General features: G+C 35.4%; 1 protein-coding gene across 3 annotated transcripts; it reads left to right on the top strand.

Moving 5' to 3' along the window:
- The first annotated feature begins 11,287 nt into the window (after positions 1 to 11,287).
- LOC133287182 (WPP domain-interacting tail-anchored protein 2) lies at positions 11,288 to 18,839 on the top strand. Of its 3 annotated transcripts, none has more exons than XM_061484743.1 (5): positions 11,288 to 11,676; positions 12,558 to 13,142; positions 13,256 to 14,388; positions 16,385 to 16,582; positions 18,470 to 18,839. In XM_061484743.1, the coding sequence occupies exons 2-5, from the start codon at positions 12,599 to 12,601 to the stop codon at positions 18,656 to 18,658; spliced, it is 2,064 nt and encodes a 687-aa protein (XP_061340727.1). In that variant the 5' UTR covers positions 11,288 to 11,676; positions 12,558 to 12,598; the 3' UTR covers positions 18,659 to 18,839. The 3 variants fall into 3 exon arrangements, with proteins under 3 accessions (XP_061340727.1, XP_061340728.1, XP_061340729.1); XM_061484744.1 differs by having other exon boundaries at positions 16,385 to 16,586; positions 18,470 to 18,608; XM_061484745.1 differs by lacking the exon at positions 11,288 to 11,676 and having other exon boundaries at positions 12,797 to 12,919; positions 12,997 to 13,142.
- Positions 18,840 to 19,612: the final 773 nt, after the last annotated feature.

Raw genomic sequence — 19,612 nt, 5'->3', positions numbered from 1 at the left:
AAAAAGACGGGCGAGCAGGTAGTGTTTGAGGATTTAGACGATGAGATACTAGACCCGGAGCATGATGATCCCTTAGTGATTTCGGGATTGTTGGCAAACTATCAAGTTGATAGAATGTTGGTAGATCCAGGGAGTTTAGTGGATATTATATTTTGGGATGCTTTCAGAAGAATGGATTTAGATTATGATCAGTTGGAGCCGTGTGGAGCTGATTTGTTAGCATTTACAGGAGACAAGATTAAACCTTTGGGATACATTCCATTGAGGTTAACGTTGGGGACCGTGCCTACACACAAGACAGTCACTTTGTCGTTTGCTGTAGTGGATCTGGGTTCCGCGTATAATATTATCTTCGGCAGACCATTCATGAAGAAATTCAAGATCTTTTTGTCAATTTATCAGTTGGCAATGAAATTTGTAGCTAAGGATGACAAGGTGGCAACGATAAAGGCGAATCAGGTAATGGCAAGAAGCTGTTATAACATGAGTTTGAGGATTCCACAGGAAAATAAGAAGGAGCGAGTAATGATAGGAGATGAGGCAAAAGAGAAGAGGAAGCACAAAAGGAAGTAGACGAAAAGAAAGAGAAGCAAGTAATGGTAGTCGGGATGGATCCCCGGGTAGAAAATAAAGTGGAGAGACTAGAGCCCGTGGGGAGCATGGAAGAGGTTCAGTTAGGAGCAGGTTACTAAAATGGGTTCCGAGTTAGAACCTGATGTGAGGGCTAGCATGAAAGAGTTATTGCAAAAGAATGCTGATCTTTTCGCATGGAAACCTTCTGATATGCCCGGGATGGACCCTGCTTTATCTTGTCATCGTTTGGCAATAATTCCTGGAGCGAAGCCGGTGGCCCAGAAGAAGAGGAGATTCTGTGCTGAAAGGAGGAAAGTGATTAAGGAAAAAACCAAAGAGTTGTTAGAAGCAGGTTTCATTAGAGAAATAGAGTATGCCACATGGTTAGCCAACCCCGGGTTGATTAAGAAGCCGGATGGGAGATGGAGGATGTGTACAGATTACACGGATTTGAATAAAGTTTGTCCTAAAGACATATTTCCTTTACCCAGTATCGATCATCTAGTGGATAAGGCGTCAGGATATAAAGTGTTGTCATTCATGGATGCATATTCCGGGTACAATCAGATACCATTATGGAAAGAAGACCAGGAGAAGACATTATTTGTAACAGAAAATGCAGTGTATTGTTACAATGTCATGCCGTTTGGGCTCAAGAACGAAGGGGCAACTTATATGAGGATGCTGAATAAAGTGTTTAAGGAGCAGATGGGAAGAATGTTAGAGGTGCACATGGATGACATGATTGTGAAGTCGGAAGATGGTGAGATGCATTTAGCAGATTTGGAAGAGGTTTTTGAGCAAGTTCGGAAGCACAATATGCGTTTAAATCCGAGTAAGTGTGCTTTCGGAGTTCTGGCAGGAAAGCTTTTGGGTTTCTTGTTGACAGAAAGGGGAATAGAAGCTAACTCGGATAAATGTAGAGCGGTGATGGAAATGAAGAGCCCAGAGAATGTTCAAGAAGTTCAGAAGTTAAATGGGCGAGTGACAGCTCTGTCAAGGTTTTTGGCTAAATCTGCGCAAGTGTCTTTATCACTTTTTCAACTCTTAAAAAAGGGATCTGAATTTACATGGACTGAGGAGTGTGAAGTTGCTTTTCAGCATTTCAAAAATATCTTAGCTTCACCACCAATTCTTAGTAAGCCGGAACCAGGGGAGCTTTTATATTTGTATCTGTCTGTTTCCCAAGAAGCAGTAAGTTCGGTGCTTGTCCGAGAAGGAAAGAGTGGGCAACAGCAGCCCATGTACTTCATCAGCAAAGTGTTGCAAGGAGCAGAAGTGAGGTATCAGCATGTAGAGAAAGTGGCTTTTGCATTCCTAATTTCAGCACGGCGGCTTCGTCAGTATTTTCAGTGCCATCAAATAATAGTCAGAACGAACCAGCCAATAAAGCAGATGTTACATAAGCCGGATTTAGCAGGTCGAATGGTGGCGTGGGCAGTAGAGTTATCTGAGTTTGGTATTACCTTTGAAGCACGTAAAGCAATTAAAGCACAAGCATTAGCTGATTTTCTGGTAGAAATGACGCATCATGGAGGTACCGAAGAAAATAATTGGTGGAAGTTGTTTGTAGATGGATCATCCAATAAAAGAGGTAGTGGGGTTGGAATTATAGTCGAGAATTCAGAGGGGGTGGCAGTAGAGCATTCATTGTCGCTAGCATTCCCCACAAGTAATAATCAAGCCGAGTATGAAGCAATGATTGCTGGGTTGATTTTGGCAAAAGAGCTCGGAGCGGAGTGTTTGACAGTGTATAGTGATTCTCAGTTGGCGACTTCACAAATAAGCGGGGTGTACCAAACAAGAGGGGAAGTTATGATTAAGTACTTAGCAAAAGTACAAGAATTGATGAGAGAATTTAAGGAGATCCGCATAGAGCATATTCGGAGAAGTGATAATGTACGAGCAAACGTCTTATCAAAGTTGGCCAGTACTAAAGCCACTAGAAGTTTGAGGACTATTATTCAGCAGAGCATTCGGGCTCCGAGTGTAGTATGGATGGTAGAAGAGGTAGATTGGAGGAGCCCAATTAAGGATTATATGGCGAATGGTAAAGAACCAAACGAAAAGATGGAGGCAAGTCGTTTGAGAAGACGAGCAGCGTGGTTTGTGATGATAGAAGGGAAGTTATACAGACGGGGAGTAAAGTCACCTTTGCTGAAATGTATTGCTGCGCCGAACACAGAATATGTGTTAGAAGAGATACATGAAGGAATTAACGGGCATCACCTTGGTGGGAAGTTGTTGGCAAGGAAAGCTATACGAGCAGGATATTTTTGGCCAACAATGGGAGAGGACGCTAAAAGACATGTTCAGAAGTGTGACCAATGCCAGAAGTTTTCTAATGTGTATCAAGCTCCTCCCGAAGAGTTATTTTCCATTTCGTCACCTTGACCATTCTATAAGTGGGGCTTAGATCTTCTAGGTCCCTTTCCTAGGGCAGCTGAAGGAGTTAGATATTTGATAGTGGCAGCAGATTATTTCACTAAGTGGATTGAAGCGGAGCCGGTAGCGATTATTACTGCTCGGAAGGTCCAGAAGTTTTTCATTGGAAAGATAGTTTGTAGATTTGGTATTCCGGCCATAATTATCACTGATAATGGGACACAGTTTATAGACAAGAAGTTCAGACAGATGGTAGCCGACTTGGGGATAAGGCACAAGTTTGCTGCAGTAGAACATCCCCAAACGAATGGGCAAGTAGAGTCGGCTAACAAAATCTTGACGAATGGGCTGAAAAGGAGGGTGGAAGGGTGTAAAGGAAGTTGGGTGGAAGAGTTGGATAATGTGTTGTGGGGATATAGGACCTCCGTGCAGTCCAACATTCAAGAAACACCATTTAAGATGACGTATGGCTTTGAACCTAGGTTGCCGGTTGAAGTCGGAGAGGCAACCTGGAGAAGGAAAATGATATTAGAAGAAAATGAAGACGGGAATGCTGAGATGATGAAAATTGATTTACAGTTGTTGGAAGAAGAACAAGAAAAGGTGGCAATGGTTGAGTTGGCATCTAAGCAACGAGCAGCAACGAGGTACAATCGAACTGTAGTCAAAAGGACGTTTCAGGAAGGAGATTTGGTGCTTAGGCGGGCAGATGTGGGTAATAAAAATGCAAGAGATGAAAAAATGGCAGCTAATTGGGAAGGTCCTTATCGAGTAACAGTTGCCACAAGGACTGAAGCTTATCAGATAGAGCACTTGGATGGGAAACCAATTCCGCGATATTGGAATGCTGCCAAGTTAAAAAGGTAATTTAGTTGAAGAAATCCAGATTTAGTTGGAAGTCGGATGGCAGATCATAGGTCGTAAGTAAGATGTAGTTTTACATTGATGATTAGGAACTAAGTTTAGTTTGTTAATTTAGTAGGAGTATTTTATGTTATTATGTGTTGCAGTTATTTTGCATTTAAGTATGGTACATTTGAGATTGCGAGTTACAATATTTCAATTCAATAAAGCCAGTTCGACTTCAATACGTATTATTAAGAAAAAAACAAAGTCCCTTGCCACCTTAATTGGCCTCTTGGGCAGCCGTTCAATTCCTGCTCGGAAACGGGAAAACAAAGTCCCTTGCCGCCTTAATGGGCCTCTTGGGCAGCCGTTCAATTCCTACTCGGAAACGGTTAAGCAAAGGCAGAATGATGGGTAGACAAAGTGACTTACATTCGAGTAATGAGACAGTGAAATTGTGCCGAGAAGAATAAGCAAGTACTTTAGCAAGTATTAGGATCACATAGTTATCAAATTCAAAGGACAACAATAAGCAAACTAAAACACATCATTTTACTTCATGATTACGAGTTCAAATTATTGAATAAAACAAGTAGCTTGGAAGTACAGGATTACAATAATTATAATAGAAAAGCTGAGTACAAAATAAAGTGGTGTCCAACTTTTTTAAGTAGTCTTAGGAACAGTATTTGAGGCAGCAGGGTCGGAAGTAGGAGTAGATCCCATATAATCAGAGGGGTTTTCAGCAAGTACAACAATGGAGCCTTTTTCGTCATGAGTACATAGTCGGTCATTATCAATAAAATTGAAAGTTTCTATTTTGCTCAAATGAGGCAAGGGAGAGTCTGGATGGAAAAATTTCACTTGATCCACAACCCAGCCACGAATTTGGTGACCAAAGGCAACATACTTATAATCCATGTCATCAGCAGCCTGTTGTAAAGCCAGGACATTTTTCTTCAGAGTATCCACTTCTAGCTCTAACTCAGCTACCCGGAGGTCAGAATCTTCAAAGTTTTTTGTCAACACCTTGTGTTTGTCAGTCAACACTTGATGCTCTTTTTTTAGAGTAGCAAGTTTCTTATTGCTTTTCTTACTTGATTCTTCGTTTTCTTTGAGTTTAATTTGGAAGCCCTGAGCAACAAACTCGGTAGCTTCGGCCTTTTGAAGGAGCTGTGTTTTTTCTGTCTGAAACTTTTCTTTTAAAAGTTGTGACTCTTTCAACTCAGTTAGAAGTTGTTGGCGTTCAGCTAAAGCGAGAAGGGTCATTTCGTAGTAGTGCGCTTCCCGGAGAGAATGATCCCAGATGTCGGTGAATTTGGCAATAAGTTGATCTAAAGAGAATTTGTCCCATTTTTCACGGAGCCCGGGAGTAAAGCACGGCTTCAATTTTTTCATAAAAGGGGGATCTGAGCGTGGGGTAGCCATGACAGAGGAAGGTGGAGTTGAAGACTTTTCAACAGAAGGGTCAGGACTAGGTTCGTTAATTCGAACTCGTTTTCTTCGACGGAGCTCGCTTGAATTAATCAGGGCCTCCACGTCCATTATAACAGTATCATCCGGGATAGAACCTGTAGCGGAAGTAGCCGACATAGGAGAACGAGTTGGAGAGATGTCCTTTCCACCTGAAGCAGATGAATCGTCTTTACGGGTAGCCTTTTGCTTTTGGCGGGCAAAAAAAGTAGGGTCCATGAATTTATCTGGAAATCACAGATACAAAGAAAATATATTTGAGGTTAAAGGCAATATACAGATAAAAACATATCAGAATTATTTAAGTTACTTACTTAATTTCCTGCAAATCCAGTCAGAAGAATATTTATAAGTTAGAATAGACCGAGGAATGAGGGAAATATTTTCCTTAGCTAATTCGGAGGCAAGCTTTTTGAACCAAGTGTAAGTTTCAGTTTCGTCTGGGCTCAAATTCTTTGAATTCGTCAAGAATGCTTTGGCAGAAGTTGTGTAATGATGACGGTTCCAACTGAGAGGAAAGCACGGAGCTCCGTTGTGATCCAAAAAGAAAGCAGAAGGAGGGGCAGGTTGAGAAAAGAAGGAAGAGGCAGAAGGTGTAGCAGGAAGAGCTTCAGGAATACAGATTTTGAAGTATTCTTCTTTGAAATTTTTCCAGTTATCTTCATATATAGTACACCAACGTAACCCAGGTCGAGCTTTTAAGGATACCCAGCTATGACGAGTACATCCTTTATCTACAGCATTTCGGAACACAGCAAAAAGGTAGAAAAAGACCCGAAAGGAATAGGTGAATCTAAACGAATGACAGATTATCTCGAAGGTATGTAAAAAACACGAACTGTTAGGATGTAGTTGAGAAGGAGCGACTTGTAAGTGATTCAAGACGTCCATTTGGAACTCGGAGAAAGGTAAAGATATGAAGAGTTTAGAAAATAAACATTTGTAGGCAAAGAAGAAAGAGTTTTCACCTTGCCCGGAAGGCGAACAAATACGTTCTTCTTCTCCGGGTACTGCAACTCGAAAAGAAGTGATAATTGAGTCACGAAATAGAGGTACAGTTTGTAAGGAAGTATGGAGGGAACTCAGTTGGTTTTCATAAGAGGAACGAAGCCCTAGAGCTTCTTCGTCAACCCATTCTAAACCTTCAACAGTAGAAGGTAGTGCGAAGCGAGAAAGAGGAAGCGAACGGTAGGGACGATTCCTCGGCATGGCCTGGACGAAAAGGTACCAATAAAATCTATTTTAGAAGATATAGTGCAAGATAAAATGTATATAACGCAAAATGTGTTGGTTACACTTAGATTCCTAACCCGTCCAGAACATGATAGGGTGGTTAAAGAAAACCAAAGAAGAGGAAGAGATAAAGATCAGGAAAGTATGGAGTAAAGGAAAGAGATAAGGGATAAGATGATAAGTTTTGGGCAAGGTTTGTTAAGGATACTGACGTAAGGAAAAAGTAAAGGGCAGAATAAGTGAAACCTTAAGAGTTAAACTCGGAGTAAAACCCATTTAACTATGACTTTGGGGGCTTAATGTTCCGGGTTCATACAGTGAGCCGTACTTGCTCGTAAGAGTAAAGGACACGGAACCCGGATATATTTTACCCGGATAGGCGGTTGGTCATGTCAGTGAGTATTACACGTAGTGGAGTTAGCAGTTGGTTGAGTCAGCCAATATTACACGTAATGGAGTTATAAGTGGGCCTACCATGATGCCATGATGGTATCCACCACTTCCATAATAAAGGTAACTGTTCATAAGCTAGCCCCATATATACACCAAGGATAGAGATAACAAGGGAGAGATAACCAAAATAGAGATCCAGACTAATGTTCGTCCAGAACAATAATTATTTTAATTATCGTTAAAATATCTTAACGATTACAAAATTAAATAAAAATAACTGTTGCACATTACCAATTAAATGATAACCAATAATAAATGTTGAACTTACAACTAAAATCACCACCAATTAAGTTACATTTTTATAGTCAAATAATGACACACTAGTAATAATCAATGAGTACCAATAAATATACCAATGCATATAGCACCACTTAATGCTAAACTCATTAATATATCTAACATAATATAATACTACACATAAGAGTATACATTATTATTATTATTATTATTATTATTATTATTTTCTTGGGTTGTTACATTAACAATATTATTATTACCTTAAATCTTGTAATAAAATTCTTTCAAACTTTTTTATATTATGTTCATATTTTATTGAATTTATTTTTATTTATAATATAAATTTTTTATTTTCGCCCCCACCAAAAAAATATATTTCTGGATCACTGGTGGGAACTATAATAATCTAAACATACTAAATTTTCCCACAAAATAAATATGATAAGAACAGAGAAATAAATAATCCATAATTGAATCATGACATTAATAAAATGAAAAAAAATGATAAATTTTGAATTGAATATTTAAGTTCTAGTAAAAAACATAACAAATAAATATTAACCCGTCAAGAAAATGATAAAATAAATATCAAAGACTAATTTCCAAAATTTAAAAGTTTGGCCTGTTATCTCAAATTACAATAGAACCTCAAACCCACCTATTTTTTTTTTTTTTTTTTGGGTAGGAAAAGTCACCTAATTTTTATAATAATTGTTGATTGGTTAATTTTAATTAAAAAAGAACAAAATGTTCAAAACATTTTCCTTCGCAAAAGAAAAATTAATAACCTCATATCTCAAAGATTTATTTTTAATCTTTTTTCAGCCTCATGTGGTTTTATCAAATCTTCTTGTGCTTTTGGCATTTTTTTTCCCCTTCTACTTGCTTGTACATATTCCCATTTTTCTTTACCCTAACGTCTTCTTTTTCTTTATATACATATTATTTGCAAAATGGGCTCGACACTATGCTTTTTGTTGTATATATATAAACGGTTTAATGTTTTTTTTTATGTAATTTTTTTTTTCCTGTCACACTCAAATAAAAGTGAGTGGATTCTATTAATCTTCTTTCTCTTTTCTTTACAATAACACTAATTTACTTTTATGTGAGTATGACGGAAAAAAATTTCTATAGCAAAAGTTGAAACATTTTTCTCATATATAAAACTTGAGTTTTATTATTCTTCTTTTATATAAGATAGTTATTTTATGTTGTAGAAAGAAAATGAGTGGGTCCCATCATTACAAGAAAAAAAAAAGGAAAATGTGAAGTGCGAAAATCGAAGTGAGAGAATAGGAGAGAAATTATCTAATACAAAAGAAGAGTAATATTTCCCATAAAACTTACCTACAACTTCTTCTTCTTTTTGGATATTAGGGAAATACAAACAAACAGACAACAACTAACTAAGGATCAGTGGGAATACCAGCCATTCCCATCAAATCCTACAACTTCTCTTTGTTTCCCAACAAAAATCAAGTCGTCTAAAGGTGATGATTTCCAGGTCAAGCCCGTAACAATTAACAAAAAAAAGATTATAACACAAATATAACACGAATTTAAAAATAAGTTAAAACTTTCGACACAAAGATAACTTATTTATTTTACGAGTTGATACGATATGATATAAATAATCTATCAACTTCAAAATATATTGCTTATTATGCAGGTTGACACGATACGACAAGACACAAATAACATATTTGTTGAATAACCCTTTCACCAATGTTAAGTTGACATGACATAACATGAAATGAATAATCTAGAATAAGATTGATACATGTCAATGTTGTATTTGTAAGTTGATATACAACAAAATACAAATTTTTTTGTGTCAGTTTTTGTCAACACGAATACAACATAAATTTAAAAATCAAATCATCTCAAACATGAATATCACGTGTTATGTTCAATCTGTGGTAGTAAGTCGTGTTAAAAATTTTCACCTCTATATCGAGGTGCTGATGGATTTGGTTATGTTGGGATTAACATAGTCATATCTTGACCCGACATTTTGATCCATTGATTTTTTAAAAATTTGAACGTATTGCGATTATGATATGATTAATGACCAATTCAAATTTAGGTTTACATGATATTCAAACAAAAATACAAATTTGGAAATTATGCATAACTATGTTATAAAGTTCTATAAAAAAGTAAAATTATTTAATGTCTTACAATATATATTTTGAAACAAATTATACCAGTTAATATAAATATAATATCATGTTATACAAAAATAACTCAAGTTAAGAAGTTTAATATTTTATCACTAACTGTCAAAAAATATAAAATACAGCGTGACACCGAGTCGATCGAGTTGGGTCTAGTATTAAGTCGAAAATATTATAGATTTAATTTCTAAAACCTGAATCTATTTCAATTAAACTTAGGTCGGGATGGGTGTTGAACATCGTTACCATGCAGGAACTCTCCAAATCAAGGTGCTGTTTGAATTGTGTTTTGAAAAATAGTTTTTTGATTTTTAGAATAAAAAAATAAAAAAACTCATTTGATAAGGTCTGTTTTGTAAAAAAAAATTTAAAAATTGTAACTATTTTTTTTTTTGTAGAATCAAATTTAGAAAATATATTTGAGCAAATTTTATTTTATGTTTTGATTTTTAACTTTCAAAACAAAAAAATAGAAAACATTTATTTTAGTAGAACGTTATACTTACAACTTATTTTTGTTTACAACCTTTTACAACAATATCTTAACTGTTGATTTTCGTCAATCAACGGTTGTAAAAAATTGTAAATAAAAATAGGTTGTAAATATAACATTTTTCTTTATTTTATTAACTATTATACAAAATAATTTTAAGAATAAAAAAATCGGAATACAATCAAATGCACCCTAAGATTCTAAATTTATAATCTACCTCTAATTCATATTATAATTAATCAAGATATAATGATTTAAATGAAATCAAGACATATAATGAGGGCGTTGTAAATATTAATTATAAAATGCCATGCATCATATCGAATATCAATATTCATTCTGACCTTTCATACAAAGAATGCTAGAACAATATCAAAATTCGATGAGGTTAATATGAAAATTGATAATTTCAATGGTTTTCTTTTTCTTCTCACGATACTCTTATGAATATTTCTTCCGAGTTTTTTTTCTTCTTTAATTTTTTTTTTTTCACATTATGTAGATACTTTAGGTAGAAGTATTATTTAACATGTTATTTTTTTTTCTTGTTAAATTATCCTCGTGATAGTTTTTTTTATCACAATACAATAAATATAAAAAGAATTTTATTCCAAAGAATATTCCACTATAACAAAGATCCAAAAAGTTGTTGAAAAGGTGGAGAAGAAAAGTTAAATTATAAGTGAGAAATGGAATTCACTAATAATCAAAATCAAATAATTCATAGGCCTAAATAGACTATAAAATTATGGTTAGTTTTTTTCGCCGTTAATGTAAATACATTATTTATATTAAATCTAAAATAACATTGTTTTAAAGTAAAAATTAAGGTATTTTTATAATTATAATTTATATCAAATTGTAGTAATTTTGTTCATTATAATTTTTTAATTTTTCAATCCAAAATGATATCATTTTAAAAATGAATATATATAACTTATTTACATTTACTATATAGAATCATTAAAACGAAAAAATTATTAACTGGAAAATATAGTATATTTGTTGTCCAGCTTTTATCAACCAAATAATTACACTAGATCTAACATCAACATTAATATCAACGTAAACAACACCTATACCCCAAATAATTATACTAGATCTAAATAATCAAAAAAATTATTTCATTCGTTTACAAAAAAATACAGCATAAAAATGACGGTTAAAATTTGAAACATCGTTTGGGCGACGACAGAATTAGCAATGACGAGTCTGTTTCACAAATAAAGTTGTCTGAATCGAGCGAAAGGGACCCACAACGACAAAGACACTTTAGCTTTACAGGAGCCTAAGCCTTACGTTAGATAGATAAATCTGCGTCCTATCTATCTAGTTGTGCGTACTGTGTCGTTTTTTTGTTGTGCTCGAACTCGAACTCGAACTCAGTTTATTCAAAGTCAATATCAACAAAAACGTGCACCCCAATCCAAGTCTTAATTTCTCTTTGATTTTTCAATCACAGATCACAACAATACTCTCACGCACTTACCATGTTTTGACCACTTTTTTCTGTTTTCACTTTTGGTTCTTCCTCTTCCTCTTCCACTTCATCGATCCACACAGATTGGACAGACAGAGCGTCACCAGAAAAAGATACCCTTTTTTTTATTTAGTTTTTTTTTTTTTTTTTTTAACTTTGGAGAATGGAAAAAGGTGACCCATTTATTTATATAACGGTAATTTGGAAATGAGTGGTAGTTAAAAGGCTTGGTTAGAAGGCCCAGATAATTTTTGGAAAGTCAAGTTTTTCAAAATCATTTTCCTGCTGAGGTAAGAAGACCCAGAAGCGTTGTTGAGAGAAAGGTAAGACCCGATTTTTGAGTTCCCATTTCAGAATTTGACTTTAATTTTTTTTGAACTTTCTATATCTGTGCATCCTATGTGTAAATGGGAACGGTCATGCTTATTGTTTCTGATAGCACTTTTAAGTCTTGGAATAGTGAAGTTTGGAGCTTTGTTGTGGATTGTCACTTGGGTGGGGGTTGGTCTTAGAAATTTTAAATTCTGATTCGATCTAAGCTGTGTGTTCTGTAAAATTGTGTTGACCGTCTTTGTTGATGTTATAATTGATGGTTTTTGGTGGTTATCTGTCAAGTTTTTGTAAGGATTTCTGGTGTGTTGTGTGTTGAATTTGTTAGAAAACTGAGGTTCTCATATGGTTTCTGTTGTTAAGATTTGAATGGATGCTTCATTCGTGGAATTACCATTCTGTTGAAAGAAAAAAAAAATAGTGCATTTTGAAATGAACTGCAAAAGAATTTAGCTTTTTAAGTGGTAAGTTATGCATGCCTAAAGAGTGTGAAGAGGTTGTCTTTCCACTGTGATTTTGATGGGAAAAACATAAGCATACCAATGCTTTTTTTTTTCATTGGGTACTGCTACGAAAAGAGCAGAAAATCCACTTTTCTCCTTTATCAAATTCACCCTCCCCAGCCTTCTATAAATGATTGAATTATTCTATAGGAGCTTTAGAAGTAATCAATGTATAGGGGCTATAGCCCTGCTAATTACCAATTACTAATTAATGTTGCTTTCCTTTACTAGTATGCATCAATGCTACGTATTTACCTGAGTAACAGTTAAACTGTACACTATTTATCTAGTTTATGTATGCTGTATTAATGCATAAAGTATGGCAGTTTTTGTTTCTTCCACCAAAATCTCATTTCTCAACTTACATTCAGGACTGGCTGCTAATTGCTGAATCAAGAGATACGAACTAGCAATGGACGAAGTTGCTAATAAAGTTCAAGGTGGCTTTTATGCTGCAGATGCAGCTTTTGGAAAACTCTACTCACTTGAGGGGTTCTCAACTAAAGAAAATGACATGCAAGAATTGGAGATATCCCTGCAAGCTTTAACAGAAATAGACTATCGCTTAGCCTATTCTTCTGAGAAGCTAGTGAACTTGCATGTGCTTTATATTTATCTGTTAGCCCGGGAAAATGATCTTGAAGCAATGGATTCAAAGAATAACAGCAACTTGGCAAACTTATTTGAGAAAGGAATGACATTTGATCTATTGTCTGACATTTTAGGTTCTGAGGTAAGAGAGCTGGACAATTTCATGGACACTCTCCAAGAAGAAATTGTTGATGCTCGTCATAAAATATTTTCATGCAGACACTTGACTGAAGTTTTCTTTATGATGGACAAAAAATTGCATGACTCTGAAGAGTCTGTGAAGGAGTTTCAACAGCAGTTATTGGAGTTGAAGATGCAGTCATCCCAGTTACAGAAAACCCTTGAAGTTTTTCGGCATGAAAATTGTAAGTTGAAATTTTTACTCAATATTTTTTGTTCAAAGTTTTTAAACTGTGGATGCTGTTTTTTTCCAAGGTTTGGATGACTGTTTACCTTTTTTTGTCATCCATGTTAACAGGCGAAATGGGGAAGGCCTTGAATTTATCAGAAAATGGTCAATTGACAGATATGAAAGCAAAATCCAATGACCAGATGGTTGGACAACAAAGGTATATACTACGAATGCTTGAGAGGTCCCTTGCAAGGGAGCTAGATCTTGAAAAGAAGTTAGCAGAATCAAGAAAAAATGAAGAGCTAAAGTTGAAACTCCACTACACAGAACAAGTGGCATTTTATATGGAAGAAGCAGCGGAAGTAGTTTGGGGAAGATTTCTAGAGGCAGACAATGCTGCGGAAGTGTTGATGGGGATTTCTAAAGGTATAATGGGACGCCTCCAAGTTACTGAGTTCAACCTTAATGGTTCTATGCAACGAGAAAATGAGCTGAAATCAAAGGTTCAGAATGTCTTAGAACAACTTAAGGCTAAAGATGCTGCTTTAGATAAGCTTGAGAGATGTAATGTTGAGAATGATAAGCAAAATTCTGAAGTGTTGGCTTTGAGGGAAAAGGTGAAATTTCTTGAAGAAGAACGAAAAGATTTTGAGCATCGGATAAATGATGTGATTGCAGAAAATGAAACATGTCACGAACAACTTATTGAAATGGAAAATTTTGTTGAGTCTCTCAAAGAAAGCATTGACATGGCCGAAAATCGGGCTGAGAGTGCAGAAGCAAAGATTACACAGTTAACTGAGACCAACTTGGAACTTACTGAAGAACTGAATTTTCTTAAAGGGAGTGCTAGTACTGCAGAAAAAAAGGTTGGTTCACTTGAGAAGCAACTAAGGGAATTAGATATCCAACTACAGAATTCAAAGGCAACTTCTGAAGCAAGTCAAGAACAGCAGAACATGTTATACACCGCAATATGGGATATGGAAATATTAATTGAAGAGCTAAAGTCAAAGGTTTCAAAAGCTGAAAGTAAAAAAGAAAGTGCAGAAGAGCAATGTGTTGTGCTATCTGAAACTAACTTTGAACTTAATAAAGAATTGGACCTCCAGAAGTCCAGAACGATTAGCCTGAAAACATCTTTGGATCAAGCTAACAATTCAAAATTATCAAGTGCAAAAGAAATTGATACCAGAACCAAGTTTATCATGGATATGGTAATGCAACTAGCCACCGAAAGGGAGCGCATCAATAAGCAGGTAATGACTTCCATAATTTTCTAACTAAAATTGAATATTCTAGTTTCAATGTTTTTTTTTTTCAAAGAGAAAACCACTATTTTGATGTTCCAAAGATTTGTGTTTACTCAATTGGTCCCCCAGAGATTAATTTTATCAACGGAAACGTTCAATGTTTTAACTTATCTCAGTTTGGTCCTTCTGTGCGTACTTCATGCAATTTTTGTTCTCCTTGACTGTGTAAGCTCGGACCAAATTGAAATGAACTAAAATATCCAAGGCCTCAATTGATGACATTATACTTTGAAGGACCGAAGTGAGAAAAGTGTATATTTTGAGGACCAAAATAGTAGTTTTCTCTCCATTTTTACCTGAAATGGAATACCCAATCCAGATCTATAATGGTTATTTATACTAAAAGAAAGTAGTATTGATAGTGGACTTTACAGCAGCCATTGTTGCTAATCACTATATTTTGCATAATTAAATAAGAAAATTTCGGAGTTGGATACCCACAGTAACATGATAAGTTATCATTGTGTTACGATCCTACTCCAAGGTATGAGACTTATGTTAGGTTAAAAGGACCCTCAAGTTGGATTGTGGAAGTGTGTGCAAGTCACACGTCGAGCACAGAGCTCGTCACTAAGAGTCGGAGGTCGGCCTGAGTCACCAAGTCGGCCTGTGCAACGGAAACAGTAAAAATGCAAGAGGAGAGAGATAGAGAAGAACACAACAAACTATTAACGTGGAAAAACCTTCTCCAATGAAGAAGTATAAATTCACGGGACACTAGTTCATAATCAAACTTCCACTATATAAATAATGGGTTACAAGAGTTAAGCTTCTCTAGTCTTTCACTAGAGGTACAATTAATCTTCACCAAACACTGGTGGTATTCAATCTTCTCTCAAGAGGATACACTCAAACTTCTCTCAAGAGACTGTCACAAAAAATCTCAGCTAACCTAATACAAAGACTTGAATTAGGTTAGCTGAGATTTTTTGTGATAACCTCTTGAGAGAAAATTGAGTGTATCGTAAAAATCTCAGCTTGGAATACCCAATCTAGATCTTGGGGAGAGAGAAAGAAACTCTCCACATTCTTCCAAAATCTTCTACAATGATGGGGTAGTTGGAGTGGTAGTGGTCTTGAGCCCTGCACCCATATTGATGAGGGTGCATGCTGTCATTAATGGAGGAACACCACCCAACAACTTGGAGTCCCACATTGGTTATATGGGTGACTAATGTGAGGTTTATATGGACTTTGGGCTCTCTTACTTCTTGAGCTAGCTTTTGAGGTGAGGTTCGTATCAATTGGTATCAAAGTCTTCCACTATGTCTCTCAGTTGCAATTGAGCGGCTCGAGTTATAACGCTGGAATTGCAGCCTTCACCCAGGACTAGTAAAAGACTAGCGCAAAGTCAACCCGCATGGCCGCGGGGGCTGCGGAGCATGGTGAAATTTACGATCCTACTCCAAGGTATAGGACTTGAGTCCTACATTGGTTATATGGGTAACTAATGTGGGGTTTATATGGACTTTGGACTCTCCTACTTCTTGAGTTAGCTTTTGAAGTGAGGTTCTCTCAAGGTTCGTATCAATTGATATTAGAGCCTTCTACTATGTCTCTCAGTTGCAATCGAGCGGCGCGGGTGGTGACGCTGGCATTGCAGTGTTCGCCCAGGGCTAGTAAAAGACTAGCACTACACTAGCGCAAAGTCAACCTGCGTGGCCGCTGGGGCTGCGGAGCGTTGTGGAATGTTATGATCCTACTCGAAGGTATGGGACTTGGAGTCCCACATTGATTATATGGGTGACTAATATGAGGTTTATATAGACTTTGGGCTCTCCTACTTCTTGAGCTAGTTTTAGGGCGAGATTCTCCCAAGGTTCGTATCAATTTGCTTTTGTATTTTTTTTTCTTAAAGAAAGTTAGATATATATTTCACTGTGACTGATCTATGATACACTAACAGGACTTTAACATTCTTACCACTATTATCTTCCCGCAGCTAGGTGCATTAAAACAGGAAAATAAAAGTTTGGTAGAAAAGTTAAAGGATAGTAAAATCGGTGCCCCACTAGATGCATGTAACAATGGACTAAATAGCAGAAATGAAGATCAAGCTTCCAACATTGACTCAAGCAATGATAGCTGTACAAAATCATCTGATGCAGAAGGAACAAATCACTTCAATAAAACCTTTCAGGCAGGTACTTTTTTTTGTCTCCCTGATCATTTTTACTAGTTGATATGTCATGTGTATATGATGTTGATGGATGAAAGCTGGGTGTTAAATTTAATGTTTCTTATAATGACTTTGCCCATGGGGAAAATGTTTTTATTTATTACATAACTAATGTCTTGACATGCATTTTCATACGTGCCAATTGACTCAATTCACTTTTTTATTTAGAGAATTAAAATGGAAATAAAACAAGTAATAAAACCTCAAATAACTGTCCCACTAATGCTATACTCTTTAGGATATCAACAACACCTTTATCCCAATCTAATTGGGGTCGGTGGTAGATAAACCCAAATGAAAATACGAAGAGATTAAAAAAAGATAATCATAAGGGTTCTTCTCATAAATATAGCTGCTTTTCATGGCCGGTTCGGTACACTTGAAGCCAACCCTCTTCCTTTATCCTAGCTTGGGACAAGCCATGCATGCAAGCACACATAGGCGGAGTTCTATACTCTTTAGGATATGCTTTGCATTTTTGGGGTGACCAAAACCATAGCCAAATTTTTGTGTATCATGGTTTCTTCATAATTTTCAGAATTAACTGAAGCTTAACTTGCAAAATGTTATCTATGTGATTATAAAAGAAAATGTGATACTTAATGTATCAATATTTCACTGCACTTTCTCATTCTAATCCCTAGTTTGCGCAATGCACTCTAGATGGCACATATCTGGAAGACATGATTATTTACAACTATACTGGTGAGATATAAGTGATCTTTGATCCGTTCAGGGCTCCTCTACTAGTACATTTTTCCATTGGCAAGTCCCGTGCATATTGGAATCTCTTGGTACCCAATTATGAAACTTAATGGTCAATAATAAAAGGAATATTCTTTCGTATCTGTGATGAGAATCTAGAAAAAAATGCACAATATATGCATATCTCTTTAGAGTAAAGTTCGCCCATTTTGTGGAATATGGTAATCATTCATAATATGCAAGCTGTATATTTATCAAATAAAAAACAAAAATATGTGGCACCGGTACCATACTGTAATAGTCTTATTGCATGCTATGGTACATGTTATACATAGGTGTATGATATAACCTTAATTAATCTAAATTATTTGCTAAAACCTGGTTTATCACCCACTGATAGGATTGATGAATACATATAAACTGTCTCTAGGTTTCTTTAGTTTTCAGTAAATTCTTTTTTTAAAAAGAACTTGGAAAGATAAATAAACAACTCAATGAAGAAAACCTAAGGCTCTGATCTTCCTGCCTGTCATTTTAGATATTTTGTCCCCCATTAATTGTTTCATTTTATTCAATAACTTGCTTTACTATTATTAAGCCTATAAATGTTTGTATTAAAAACGGACTTCACCTTTTTCTTTTCATTAATCTTTCCTTTATCTGCCTAATGTTATTACCCGCTCTGCATTATGGCTATTAAGTAGTGACCTTGCTAACCTACTAGAGCTTATTTTCAGTTCTCTTCCCAAACCATTTTCTGCCTTCCATGCTACATAGTCAGAACATAAACACAAGAATAGTTATCTTTTTTAGAATTTGAAAGTATTTCTGAAATGCTAAAATTCTTATTCTAATTGCTTGTGTATTCATTAAAATAATGGTGCTTAACATGAATTAATAACCTGTTGGTTTCTTTCAATCATATACTTTCTACCGTTATTCTAATGGCCTACCCTGGATGGGTTTTACTATATTGCTGTGGAGACATTACAAATTAGATAATTTAATTTGTCACTCTGGCAAATAAAAATATTAGGCCTTGCATTGATAAAATATAAGACTAATTTGGAGGTCCATACTTTATTTAATGATATTTTTGCTTAGATCCTAAAAGGTTCCCCCTTTCTTGATTTCTATTATTAGGTGGGTGAACCATCAGAAGATGCAAGCCCTGAAACTCAAGTAACATCATCTGTTTCAGCAAATAAGCCTGCAAATTGGAGAAACTTGATATTTCTTTTAGTGGCAATTTTTGTCCCATTGGTTTCTGCGTTAGCCTTCACCTTGTTTGACAAAAAGACGTTTTCCTTTCTGAAAGCTTTTGAAGGCTAAGAGTTATCACCTAGCAGATAGAAAATTTGTTGTTTGTGCAGTTGTGCTTCCCTCCAAGTCCTTCTTTAGCTTCTGTACTGTATATTATTCATGTATTTATGTCATCCTAGAGTGGGTGTAAGCTGATATTACTCTTAAACTGTATATGATTCTATCATGAGTTCTTAACAGATCAAGAGATTGTGTTTAATAAAGGTGCAAATTATGCTTGAGAGGTAGAATAATCATGGAAAGGTACATTGCCTTTGTGTTTGGAGGTGCTACTATTTGCGGTTTTTGTGTTGAGTTTGACTTTGATAAAATTTAACCAGGCTTTACTTATGTATTTTTTTAAGAGTAAATATCATTTTTGGTCCTCAGCAAATTTCACGATGCTCGCTTTAGTCCCTAGCAGATAAAAAGATTATTCGTGGTTCCTAAGAAATTTAAAATGGATTCATTTAGTTGAAATCGTGGTCTCTCAATTCAAAAAAAATCTACATTAGTCCCTCAAAAGGACTATAATGGGTCCACTTTGAATTTCTTAGCGACCACGAATAGTTTTTTTATTTGCTAGGGACTAAAGCGGGCATGTAAAATTTGCTGAGGATCGAAAATGATATATATATATATATATATATTTTTTAAATTAAAAGTTGTCTAACTTTTGAAGAGTGTAATGTTGGATCTTGTGATATCACCAAACCACCATCACGTAGAAATGAGAATATTATATAAAAATCAAATTAGAGGCATGTGAGATGAAATTATGAAAGAAAATGTGTCACAATAAAAGAAATTGATTCATTTTTTTTTTTCTTTCTTTCTCATAGACTATTAATGTAGTAACTATAACACGTCCTTGTCAATTTACCACAAGATAATACTAGTGCATAGCTGCAATTAATCTAAAATATATTTTTTTAATGAAAAAAGAAAACATGAAAAAAACTAAACAAAAACAAAAACTATTAA

The sequence above is a fragment of the Gastrolobium bilobum genome, unplaced genomic scaffold (assembly GCF_033153095.1).
Source record: "Gastrolobium bilobum isolate Gb01-03AN ecotype WA unplaced genomic scaffold, APGP_CSIRO_Gbil_v1 utg3288, whole genome shotgun sequence".
NCBI lineage: Eukaryota > Viridiplantae > Streptophyta > Magnoliopsida > Fabales > Fabaceae > Gastrolobium > Gastrolobium bilobum.
This window is presented reverse-complemented; position numbering and strand designations above follow the sequence as displayed.

Coding starts and splice junctions, on each gene's coding strand:
- LOC133287182 (XM_061484743.1), top strand. CDS start 12,599: ATGGACGAAGTTGCTAATAAAGTTCAAGGTGGCTTTTATGCTGCAGAT. Junction 14,389..16,384: donor GGGAGCGCATCAATAAGCAG/GTAATGACTTCC, acceptor ATCTTCCCGCAG/CTAGGTGCATTAAAACAGGA. Junction 16,583..18,469: donor ACTTCAATAAAACCTTTCAG/GCAGGTACTTTT, acceptor TTCTATTATTAG/GTGGGTGAACCATCAGAAGA.